General features: G+C 36.0%; 1 protein-coding gene across 1 annotated transcript in view; it reads left to right on the top strand.

Moving 5' to 3' along the window:
• Positions 1-2,549: 2,549 nt before the first annotated feature.
• ATP13A3 (ATPase type 13A3) overlaps positions 2,550-12,217 on the top strand; it is a 34,851-nt gene continuing 25,183 nt past the window's right edge. The window contains exons 1-6 of the mRNA XM_010568385.1: positions 2,550-2,628; positions 4,607-4,780; positions 5,590-5,760; positions 6,082-6,152; positions 9,784-9,864; positions 11,692-11,761. Of these exons, the coding sequence (XP_010566687.1) occupies positions 2,578-2,628; positions 4,607-4,780; positions 5,590-5,760; positions 6,082-6,152; positions 9,784-9,864; positions 11,692-11,761 (618 nt within the window). The 5' untranslated portion in view covers positions 2,550-2,577. The remainder of the gene's footprint in view (positions 2,629-4,606; positions 4,781-5,589; positions 5,761-6,081; positions 6,153-9,783; positions 9,865-11,691; positions 11,762-12,217) is intronic.

Raw genomic sequence — 12,217 nt, forward strand, 5'->3', positions numbered from 1 at the left:
TTCCTGGCTGTTGAACAGCCCTAAATTAAGGCAATTGCAATTCTCTCATGCTGCTGTGGTGTCCCATAAGGAGCCTGTTCTGATGCGTTGGCCATATGGAAATCTCAGTTGAGATTTATTGATGTTGAAGCTGTTTGCATTTATTTTGCTGCCTGGTGCTTTCCTGTATCAAGTGTAGTTGTTGCTAGATATGTTCATCAAGATTGGAGTTTTGCCTGCAGGCACTTTTTTTGATGTTGCAGTACACTGTAGTGGGGAAATGCATGTTTGTTTAAGAACAGACTAGTTCAAATATGATAAATCTAGTAATTCTGTCATGGAGCTGTGAACTCTATTAGAAGTATAATTCTGTAAATACACAAAACTTTTTCTGGCTGCATGGCTTCTTGATTGAAAATGTGATTTGTATAGTGTACAGAAAGTTGTTTGTTGTTAATTCAAAGATTGCTCTCGGGAGCTTTCTTAGCAATCCTGTGTAGGTTTAGGACAGATTTTAACTGGTTGCATATATGTATCTTTCCCAGGATAAAAAGAAGAGTGGCAATTTAAACAAAAAAGTGTTTTAGAACTTACATGATTTGTGCAACAGATAAGGAAGTATCAGTGGTGCACATCTTTTGGCTTGATTTCCAAATTAATCTGCAGTAAGGAAGGTATTCATAGTTCAGTATTGGATAGTAATAGAAAATTTTCAGCTTAATAAAGCAAGGAGCATGTGAGCTGGTGTTTCTATCAAAGAAGACGGTTGTTATCAAATTTGCTTCCTTCGATACAGAACAAAATACAAACTGCATCAAGCATTCAATTTATGAAGTGCTGAGTTGTTTTTCACCTGTGACCGAGCCCTGTGTTGTGATGCCGTTCTTTGATTCGATTGTGTGTTTATCCCACTAGGACCTTGTTCAGCAGTGGGGGTAGATTTCTGAGGAGACCCAGATTTGGGCAGCAACAGAAACCTTTTGTGTTAGGTTCCTTCCTCATTTGTTGGCTTAATTGGAAAGGAGGTGGTAGCTTGCAGAAAACACGTGAGGATGTGATGATGTTGATAAACTGCAGGAATTGGGAGGAAGGACCTTTTGAAGTTGGCATTGCTGCTCAATGTAAGTGCGTGGATCCAGGGGCTGGCTTTGAGGGGATCTGACTTGAAGTCTGGTGATTCGATTTGTGAAAATACTGGGGAGTTAATGACAGCAAAGAGCTTGGTAACGGTTGTGCTTTTGTCATAATGCTACCTAATACTAAGTATTTTGAATAGTGGCATCCTAGCCTTCAATGGACAGCTGAGATGAAGTTAGGGGGATGGGTTTCTTCCTTGATTTTTTTTTTTTTTTTTTTTTTTGTTGGTAACAGCCTTCTGTCTGAAAAATGACAATTACAGTAACTACGTGTGCTATGACAGTCAATCCTTAATACTTGAGGACTGCTTATATGCTGTGGTAGTAAGTGGTGTCTTCAGAGAGATTTATGTGTGCAGTAAATGAAAACAAAGGTTGTACATTGTCAGTGTAGAGAATGATAGTTAATCCATGCCTTGGCAGGTGAGCACTGGCTATTCAGTGGTTTTAACTATGATAGGGTGGTCCTGTGGAAATATAATACGGCTGCATTAATTACAAATTGTATACAATTAACAGGTACAGGGGTGCCCAAATGGATTCAGTTTTAATTTCAAAAAATTTAGCTTTTTGAATTTGATTTTCTTTGTTTGTGATGTTGAAACTTCTGATGAGCCTCATAGTATGTTGTAGCCTCTTGTTTGTAGTTCTTCCCTATTGGAATAAGGATCTGTGTGCAATATGTTCATCTCATAGTCACTTCATATTTTTTCATGCCCTTCCCTATTCATGAAACTTGTGATCATAATCTATACTCAAAGCTCCCCTCAAGATTTGCAACTAGAAGAATTTACAGTAAGAAATGAACCCATTGGTACAAATTGAATGGTAAAAAAATTGGAAAGAAGGGAAAAGACTTAACGGACCATTAAGCATGTTGTGATTTAGAAATGCAAACCGTTTTTTAGCACATACTTTTTTTTCTTCTCAGATGAGACATGCACATCTTGGGGGTACAATGCCTTTCCTTGTGGATGATAGCCTGGCTTCTGAAAACATGTGACTGGAGTTATTACACTACAGAATGATAGAAATGTGTAATCTTGACCTACTTGAAGGCTTTTTTTTTTTTACAGGTTTAATTTAGGTTTCCATCCTGAAGTTTGTAGAATGTACCAAAAACTGCTTGCTGCGTGTACAATGTAACCAAGTTAAATTGGTACAAGCTCTTTTCCCTCCTTCAAAGCCTGCTGTTTCTGCAGTATTTCACTTGTATTCATCCAGTGTTCAATCTTAAAGCTTTACTAGAGCTCCTTGGGTCATTACTACTGGAAACTAGTAACAGTGCAAATTTAAGATATATATTAATATGTTGTCAGTGTGTTTTATATGTATGCACTTACAGAAAATAAAACAACCTAATACTTAAGTATAAAATCAGTAATGTTGCTTCAATTTTTAATTCTTTTGTTGTTAAAGGTCTTCCATATCTCAAGTCGAGAAGTTCCATATCGTACTAAACATGGAGAAAGAAGAAAAGAAATTTGTCAATAAAGCAGAGGAGGATGAGATGGTAATTAATTCTGTTCATGTGTTTTTATATAGTGAAAGAAACACATTTTCATGGTTTTCTCTCTAAATGGGGCATATTACATTAGGAAGTGGACTGTCTCAGTTTAAATGAGTTAAGCAATTTTATATGGTTATCCCTGATAATCTTTTTTTGGTATTAAGAAGTGTAGTCTTGGGATAGGGAATGTTTTTGTTGAAAGCCTTTGCAAAGGTTCTGGGTTGGCTACATTGAGGTCAGCAGTCCAATGATAAAAGATTTTGGTACTTACCATTTTTTTTTTAAAGGAAAATGGAAGCAAAGTATTGGTGTTTTTTTTTTCTTTTCTCCAAATCTTGGAGTTTTTTTCTTGTCATCTAAAACAGGTTAATGCTCCATAATCTGACTGTACTCTGCATAATCTTGCATATTCATATTTATGCAGATAAGACCCACTCCCTAAAGCATGGCAAGCAGTTTTATGGGTATTTGGTAGCACATAAACTTTGCTTCCTACTAGAGCAATGATATCTCTTATTTCTCCTGGAAGATGCAGCAGTTAGTTTTGACAGGAAAATAGTGGCAGCTGATCCTTAAATTTCTATCCCATTTTAGAGATAGCAGAAAATATTTGGGATATATAGGGATTTTTGTTTTAAAAAACGGTAGTTTCCTGTGAATTGAAGTCCTTGTTCTTTCTTTGTGCATGCTGCTAGGAAAAGCTGCTCTCCACTAGACCAGCTCTAATATGGAGAGTAGGCAAATACACTGTAAAACAAAAAAATGAAACTGAGATGCTTATGGTCTGATCACTAAACTAAATGCTTTTCAGAAGAAATAATTTTGTTTTGCCCCAAAAGAAGCATTAACCTCTCCCACTATCTTTCACCCACCTGTTTTTATTGGTAAGGAGTGAATACTGACTCTAGTGTTTTGGGGGTAAGAGAGAACGGCTTTTGTCTCTCATTTGTGTCAGCTGAGAAGGCTGCAAAAGGAACTTGTTGAAATGCCTTTTCTTAGGAAAGGAGTTTAAACAATTTCTAATACCATTTAATGAAAAGTACAAAAACATTTGCAACAAGTTGGTGTCAATATGAACAATGTGGGTGGGACTCAATGGGAAACTTCATTGCCCTTTTGCGGCAGGAAATATAATCTAATGATGTAATGTGAAACTCGGGAATGTAACACAGCTTCTAGTAAGTCACTGAATTATTTTCTGTTCCTGGCTGTCATCAGGTTAAGTTGGTACTTGCCTTTGACCAAGGCAAACTTAATACTTTGTGGGTTTTTTAATGGGAGAAGAGAATTTTTCCAGCTGGTGCAAGTTACAGAACCTTTGACAGTGCAGCTTGCAGCTTCTGATGTTTCACAGTAGCATTTCTTCTTAAATGGCAGGCAAAATAAGCCAGTTTCTGTACTAAAAACTAGTGTTTGATGAATATATTTTCATACTTGTTTTGAAAGTATGAAATTCTGCTGGCAACAAAAACTATGTACGATAGCAACAAAAACTCATGCTGTGCTAGTATTCAAAACTATGTATACTAGCTAATGTGGTAAAATCAGCATTTGATTAAACCAAATATGCTTTTACTTCTAACTGCTTAGTTGACTTGTGCTGGGTCATGGTCATGGTCAAAAATTTGGTTGTTCACTGAGAGTTAAGGTAGGTTGTGTTGCAACCTAAGTCCTTAGGGAGCAATGGAGAGAGGAGTCAGGTCCTGTAATGAAATGTTGTAAATGATGCGTATGCTCTGCCTTTCTGAGGCTTTTACTGATGTTTATATTTCTGACTGAGCAAAACAGTCCTCCTTTTTGTTGCCTCCCCGTCATGTATTAAGTTTTTTACATCTTTCCTTCCCCCAGAAAAGAAAAAGGAGAAAATGGCTTTGAAATTCGATTCGCTTTAAATACTGCACTTATGAAAAATTAACGTTGGCTTCCCAAGCCAGAGCAATTAAAGAGGGTCATTGTTTGTTGTTTCTCTGTTTCCATGCAGGAGATCTATGGTTATGATCTGTGTCGTTGGAAGTTGGTGCTAGTTACTGTAGGAGTGATCTGTTCTGGTGGCTTTCTTCTCCTCCTCCTCTACTGGATGCCTCAGTGGCGTGTGAAAGCAACATGCAAAAGGACTACGCTTAAAGACTGTGAAGTGGTTCTGCTGAGAACAACTGTAAGTCTATAGGAGGGTGTGCTTCTCCCAGTTTACAGTTGTTTTACATCCCTCTTGCTGCTTGCTAAAGTATACAAATCCTTGCCTGCAATGGAGACATGATTTTGTTTCACAGCACTGCAGAACTGTGCTCCTTGGTACTGTATATAGCTTTGCTGCCCATATGGGAAGACTGACAGCTGCTTGCAGAGGATATAGCAAAAAGAAAGTCTTTGCTTTTGGATTTTAAGAATTAAATACATGATTGCTGTTGTCATCAAAAGCTACAGAACAGATACCTTGTTCATATAACCTGACAACATGATTTTCAGGTTTTCCCTCCCTTGTTCAGGAAAGATAGATCTGTTGAATTAAGGCATAACTGCAGACCCAAGTGTGGTTTGATTTCAAGTGATTTTTTTTCTTCCTCCACAATTGCTGGTTATGATCTTGTGTTAAGTCCTCAGTTATTTGAAGTTGCAGGGTGGGTGCAGCTGAATGCATAGGAATTGCGTAGTTCCTCCTACTATAGAACAACTATTTTAAATTGTGAAGGGCTGAAGATGTCAAAATTCAAGTACAAGACTCATTGCTTAAAAAAAATAATAAATCTTTCAGCAAAAAACTTTTGGAAAGCAAAAAGCTTTTAGAATTGTGGAAGGAAAATGTATTCTTAAGGTAGCTGATATTAACTTGAGAATATCTTCTGTAGTTATGTATGGCTCTGCTAATCTGTCATCTGTTGTTGACACATTTTGCTACAGATATTGTAGTAGAATGCTGTTTAAATGATGTTTCAACCAACTCATTTTTTCCCCTCTCTTTTTAAGGATGAATTCAAGATATGGTTTTGTGCAAAGGTTCGCCTTATGCCTTCTTTGGGAGCCAATCCTTTACAGAATCCTAACCCTATTATACACAAGGTTTCAAATGGCCATGCTGTTAATTTCTGTGAATCTGCTGCAGAAGAGAATAAAAATGATTTGAAAAACTATTTGCCTGTAAGTAAACCTGCAATACTACGCTTGCTAATTTTCAAAGTGTCTCAAGTAGTATGTAGAGTAAACACACACAATACAGTACACATGAGCTGCTACTTTTGTCTAAAAGGCTAACTCATTCTTTGGGTTGAGCACAAATCTTTTGCTCAATAACCTGTTACTGGAAATTGTGGAATCCTTGAAAGATTATTTTGAAAAAAAAACTATTCATTTTTCAGTGAAGTTTTTCTAAATCCACTTTCTACTGCTGTTCAGAATAAAGTCAGTCAGAAGAGAGGAGTTAAGCGGTGCTAGTTTAATATCTGTCTGTTGCCCTTTCAGATTCGTTATTTCACACATCACAGCGTGAAGTATTTCTGGAATGATTCAGTTCAAAGTTTTGATGTTGTACGGTATGAATACTTTTTTCTTTTGTGTTGTGCTTCAACTGCATTTTCTTAAAATACAATAGCATGCCTAAGAACATGGTGAAAATTGGTATCGTATTCTGACCAGCTGTTTTAGCTCATTGAGTCTTTGTTTGAACCATAGTGAGATTTTAACTTGGTGTGACTTTGGAAGGAAGGTATTTGTTTAATCTACCTTTATCGAGCATGATTCGTATAGGGTGACAGGCTGCATGCCTTTGCAGGCTTTTTGCCTGTTCTTGGAGTGTTATTTGAGAATCGAAGCACCTGTTTATAGACAGTAGCTCTCCCTCTATAAACTCTTAAAAACTTTCCTTCTGATGGAATAACATACATTTTTTGCATTGCTGCTGAGTTAGACCCAAAAGGAGTATGTAGGAAGAGGGGAATTCACCGAATATTTCGTTGCTCACCTTTGTGTGTAGGTCTGCTGCTACATTCTAGTCCAGTTGAGCTGAATTTGATCCCTCTTTTATTACTCTCTAGTAACAAAAATAGGTCTCCTGCATTGATAGAAAACGTCTTTTAGTGGGCACTACTAGCTGTGCTCACTGAATATGATGCGCTGTATTTTCTTTTATCCAGCAGCACTGTTGCATGACGTTAGGGTTGAAGAAGAAAGTTTTTTTATCTGATGCTACTGATAAGGCCTTGGCATAGTGCTAACAAGTTAAATGAACGCAGGCTTCTCTGTTTTTGACAACTGCTTGTTAAAATAAGAAGTTTGGATCAGAAATACAACCTCTTTTTAACTTAAATCAATGTTCACTGCATTGAACTATCGTGTGGAAAAGTCCAAGCACTACATATAGAAAAAAAATACTGACCAGGGACTGAAGGAAAGAAAAATAGCCAAAATTTCTGTAAGAAGAAACATACTCTGCAAATGTTTCTTATGTTTTTGAAAAAAGTGTGTGATAATAGTATGGAAAGTTATCAGCGATGACAACAATTTAAAGAAATGATCATAATACAAGGAGTTACAAAAGAGAGCACTCCTCTGGGAGGATGGAAGTGTCCCAGTTCATGTGTAAATAATTAAAGCTTTGTATGCTTTTTTTTATGTTAAGCCTCCCATGAATTACAGTGGTGCAGGTAGTGACGCTTGTCATTTTGCATTACAGGGTCCTGTTTTCATGCCTATAGTGTTGCTAATTTAAACTGCTCAAAGGGCATATTTCCTGCAGATGAGATTAAAACCTTCAAAACTATACTTTTATGCTAAGAACAGATATGGGAAAAAAATCATACGACTCCACGTGTTTAGAAAAAAATGTTGTTCCTTAGAATTAAAGCAGTGACTTGAAACTTGGCATTTGTTGGCTGTTTGACTGTGCCTTTTGATGTTCTTGTGATAACTCAGCCAATTTATAAGCCCTGGAAAAATCTCAGATATGCCTGTGAAGTTATGTGAGCATTTATTCAATCACATTCTTGCTGATGTGCTAAACTTTCATTTGTTTGATGTATTAGCAATGACTGAGCCTCACCACTTATTTAGTCAGGTACTGTAGCTGAGCTGGTCACCGTTTTTTAGCAGTCGGATAATAAAGAGGAGAAACGGCTGGATCTGAGACATACCTGATACTGGTAGAGTACTAAGTCACTTTTGCACAAGGTCAAATAAGAATGAGAGTTTGCTATAACTTTTCTTTAAAGTGAATGAGGTATGATCATGTAGTGAAGTACTAGATACCACCTGCAAAATAATAGCTGAACTTATGATAAATATTCTGAAAAGAAGTCTTAATCTGTCCTTCATCGAGGTACTTCTAATCTGCTCTTCAGTTTATGTAGAAAACAGAAATTGGTATTACCTAATAACATAGTAGAGAATTAAGTTAATATTTGTAGAGATGGTATATGAGACTGAGGGCTTTGTAGTAAAATCCCCAAGGCAAGCAACACAGTTGTAGTTGTGATCTAAGCACAATACTGCATGATGAAAGCAGACTCACTCTGTGCAGTGACTTATGCAAGTATCCAGAGACAGAACAATTTGATCACATAATTAAAGACTTAGCACAATACAAAAGGGAAGCAAATTAACATTTCTTGGGCAACTGATTTGGTTATGAGAGCTTGAGTTTCATATCATTGTTCTTTTAAAAATAATGTAATGTTAAGATCACTGTTTTAAACACAGGAAATGCAAGTGTAATTGTTCTTAAACTAAATCAGACTTGGTCACATAGCCAAAGAGGATGCAACTTTGACCTCATATGTCTGTTTTGTTTTAGCTAGTGTCAACTGAATCTCAGAGTGAGTTGATGAGTGCTTTATGTAATAAACTGTGCACACAGGGATTTTTTTAAAATGCCCCGGGAATTCAGTACTGTAACAGTACTGTAACAAGTAGATAACATCCTGCTAGAAGCTTTGTCTTTGCATGGACATTACACACATAGGTATGCATATTTGCATATAAAGCACTTAGTTTTAGGGATCCTTCTTAAACCCACTGTTATATTCCTTTTTGTGCAGGAAAAGAAAAATTGAATCATTTGGGATAGAATGGGAGGAAAGGCACAGTTATTAACAGAGAATTGTGTATTTATTAATCTAAAAATTGTTATTTTAAAATCCTTGAACTTGAAAAATTTTAGGGAAACTTGTGTAAACTTATGGCCAGATTAACACATTAACATTTTTACCTTCTCTTATGAGAAGTTGCTGGAAACATGGTCCTAGCCTTTGCAATAGTGTGGATTTTCAAAGCTTTCCCTGTGTTCTAGAGAATGGAAATAATTTTTACTATATATGCACAATAAAGAGTTTTTTCTTCACTGGGACAACTCTGAATCCTTTTTAGTAGATAACATGATAGATGTCCATTATAAAAAAGACTTGTGTAGAATAGTGCTGGTTTTGTCATGTCATCTGTGAAAGCCTTTTGGAAGGTAATGATATTTTCCTGTGCATCCAAAGTATGTTCACGAGAAAATGCCTGGATATTGGGCATGGTATGTCTGATTTAATGAGTTTGGTAGTTGAAATGATCCCATAGCTGTAAACATAATGATGTTTCAGGTGTGCTTGCTTATCTGCAGATCTTCTAAATTATAGCATTTGTTTTCACAGCATAGAAAAAGGAAGTGTTTAAAATGTAGACTGTACTTTACCTAGTCATGGATAAAATTTTGATAATAAGATGCTGCAAAATAGCTTTAGTATAGATTTGTCTGATAAATTGATTAATAATTTTCTAAAAAAATGCTTCCGTTACTACTGAGAGGCAAATAAAGATAATTTGAAGGAATATTAATCCGTATTGATTTCATATGTTTTATAGAACTTGCTCACTTTTTCTTTTTAGAGGCCTTTGAATACTAGTTATGCTAGTATTTCACTTCAATTTTGAAGTGTAACTTCATTTTGATTGAAATAGATATGACTATCTTACAGAATAAGATGTGTCAACAAGAGGACTGCTTTTAACATCTCACTGGTATCTGCAGTTGTGACAAAAATAGCTGGAAAAACATTAATCCATAGACTTTGTTCTTTTATAATACAGTGTAACTCTTGGCAAAGACCTAGCTCTTTTGAATTACTGCATACTTCATTTTAAATATCAGGTTTGTTAAATAACTCATTGACTTTTTCCTTTACTTAGAGGTCTAGATGAATCTACATTCTGTTCTTCAATTCACAACGAACACAGCACGGGACTGACAAAGGGAATGCATGATTACAGGTAATACTACAGTATTTCAGGGAAGAATTGTTTTTGTTCCATTACCTGTGCTCACAGTGTTGGCAAAACTAGAAGACAACTGAGTGGTTTGTGTTTACAGACAGGCTCTTACATTTCCTTCAAAGGTGGCTGTTAGATGTATGAAATTCTTGTTTTTCTTACCTATACATTGAGTAGGAACTAGACTCCGATATTGTGTTGACTTACTTTTCTCAAACTACACAGACCATGGGAATCGGAACCATTGCTTAAAGTAATTCAGAATATATTTCTGAAACTGTATTTACTACTTAACATTTTGAAATACAGCGAGTGTACAAAAAGAATAGCAAGCACTTACGTTTTCAGCCATGTTGGCAGGTATACAGTGAAATTTGGCAGCTGATGTAAAACAAAGTAGTTATTTTTTCCACATAACTCGCCTTTAAGTGACATAAATGTTACCATAACATACTGTCATTGTTGAAGGGTGTGTGTGGGTTCAGAGGCAAATAGACTGATTCCCAGTGGAAAAGTCCATCGAAAGTTCTTTAGCTGGAAAGATGCTCATTTGTCTCAAGCTGCAGATTGTTGAAGGCTTGAAGGGAACACTGAGGGAGATCACTCTGCTGCTTCTTGTTTTCTCTACTAGCCTTGGCTAGCGGTCATTGTGAGAGAGGGGATAGTGTGCTAGATGGCTAATAAGGAACTTTGGATGCCAGGAAGCAGCAAACCTGGCCTAAACTGTAACTAATTTCTTATTTTAGGAAGATCAGGCTGAAAATTCCCACGTCTCAGGACTTCGGCTTTCATTTTAAAAGCTTAGTTAGTATCACAGATGTGTCCCATAGCTTGCACGGATCTGTCTCTGGTTTGTCTGGGGTTAAATGTATTCCCCACTTTTCTTGTCAACCAGAAATAAAAGAAAATAACTTGGGGGGGGGGGGGGGGATAATTTTTTAACATGCTATTTTAGACTAATGGTGTAAATATGCCTGTCAAGGGACACAGCTGAAGTATGTAGGTAGAGAAGAACTTAGTCTAGAAAAAACCTTTAAAATGTAACTTTAATGGTACATTGTTCAGGGATTTCTTCGTTCTTAAATGTGAAGAGCAAGCTGGAATATATATTGTGAAAATGTGGATATGTACTTAATTATTAGCGTTTAACTTATTGATACACTACCCAAACTATTCTAGTTTGGGTTCTGTTGCATTCCTGGCTGGTTTTTTGCAAATGAGATGTTCTTAGAGTTAAAATATGGAAGCACCTGCTTGTTCATAGTTCCATTTTCTGTTAATTTGTGTCTCTTCCTACGGTAAAAGCCTTTTTCTTAAGACCCTCCTTTAAGGGCTTCTTCATGTCAATGTAATTTAACCAGCTCAGATCCCATCAGTGCTTAGTTTCTTGTCTTTCCTTTCATGATTTGCCTTTCTTCATGCTAAGAATAAAACCAAGATAGAGACCCATGAAGACAGCGTCTTACTGCAGGGTAGGAGTTAACACTTGTTTGAGCTTAAGTTAATGAGAACCCCATATTGGCTTTCAGAATGACATGTTTAATAACATGGACCAATACACAGTTTACAGGGAAATCTGATTATGAAAGAACCTAAAAATTAAGTTACAGTTTAAATTGAAGTATTAAATAATTATCTTTGTATTGGAACATCTCGCTGGGTAAATGTTTTTTGATGAACAGCTTTTGAAACAGTATGGTAAATAAAAGGGGCCACAGATTAAGTAATATTTTATACGTTCTCATATTAATGGAATTACTTTGAAGTGAATAAGATTTCTAATAAAAATTTTAACTGCCTTTTGATATTTTTACTTTTCTAATGCAGAAAAGCATTCTATGGAGTAAATGAAATTGCTGTGAAAGTGCCTTCCATTTTTAAGCTTCTGATTAAGGAGGTAAGATCTTTTCTTTAACAAATTGAAAAAAAAAAAGTATATCATTAAAAGTTACTTTAAGTACAATGATTATTGGACTTCTCTTCAAATAATAACGTAAAACAGAAACCTTCCCCCAGAGCCCAGCACTGTAAAGCAAAATGATATGGATCTTTATTTTTGAGCTCTCCAAACTTAAGAGGCCTTAGCTGTAAGCTCTTCAGAGTTCACAACCTGGTGCCTTAGCAAGGATGTTAGAAAATGTGTCATAATTCTTTGAGAGGATGTTCATCTTACTTATTTCTTGTTAATTTCAAACATAAAATGACTGATTGTGTTCTCCATTATCAGACCAGGGATTATACATTACAACATACGCATCAAATCAAATGTGTTCTTGCATATACTTTTGTTGGATTTGTTCAATTTTCCTCGTATCAGGTGGATTTGAATAATTGAGTTGTTATCCATGTGCTA

The sequence above is a fragment of the Haliaeetus leucocephalus genome, unplaced genomic scaffold (genome assembly GCF_000737465.1).
Source record: "Haliaeetus leucocephalus isolate CR32 unplaced genomic scaffold, Haliaeetus_leucocephalus-4.0 Scaffold240, whole genome shotgun sequence".
Taxonomy (NCBI): Eukaryota; Metazoa; Chordata; class Aves; order Accipitriformes; family Accipitridae; genus Haliaeetus; species Haliaeetus leucocephalus.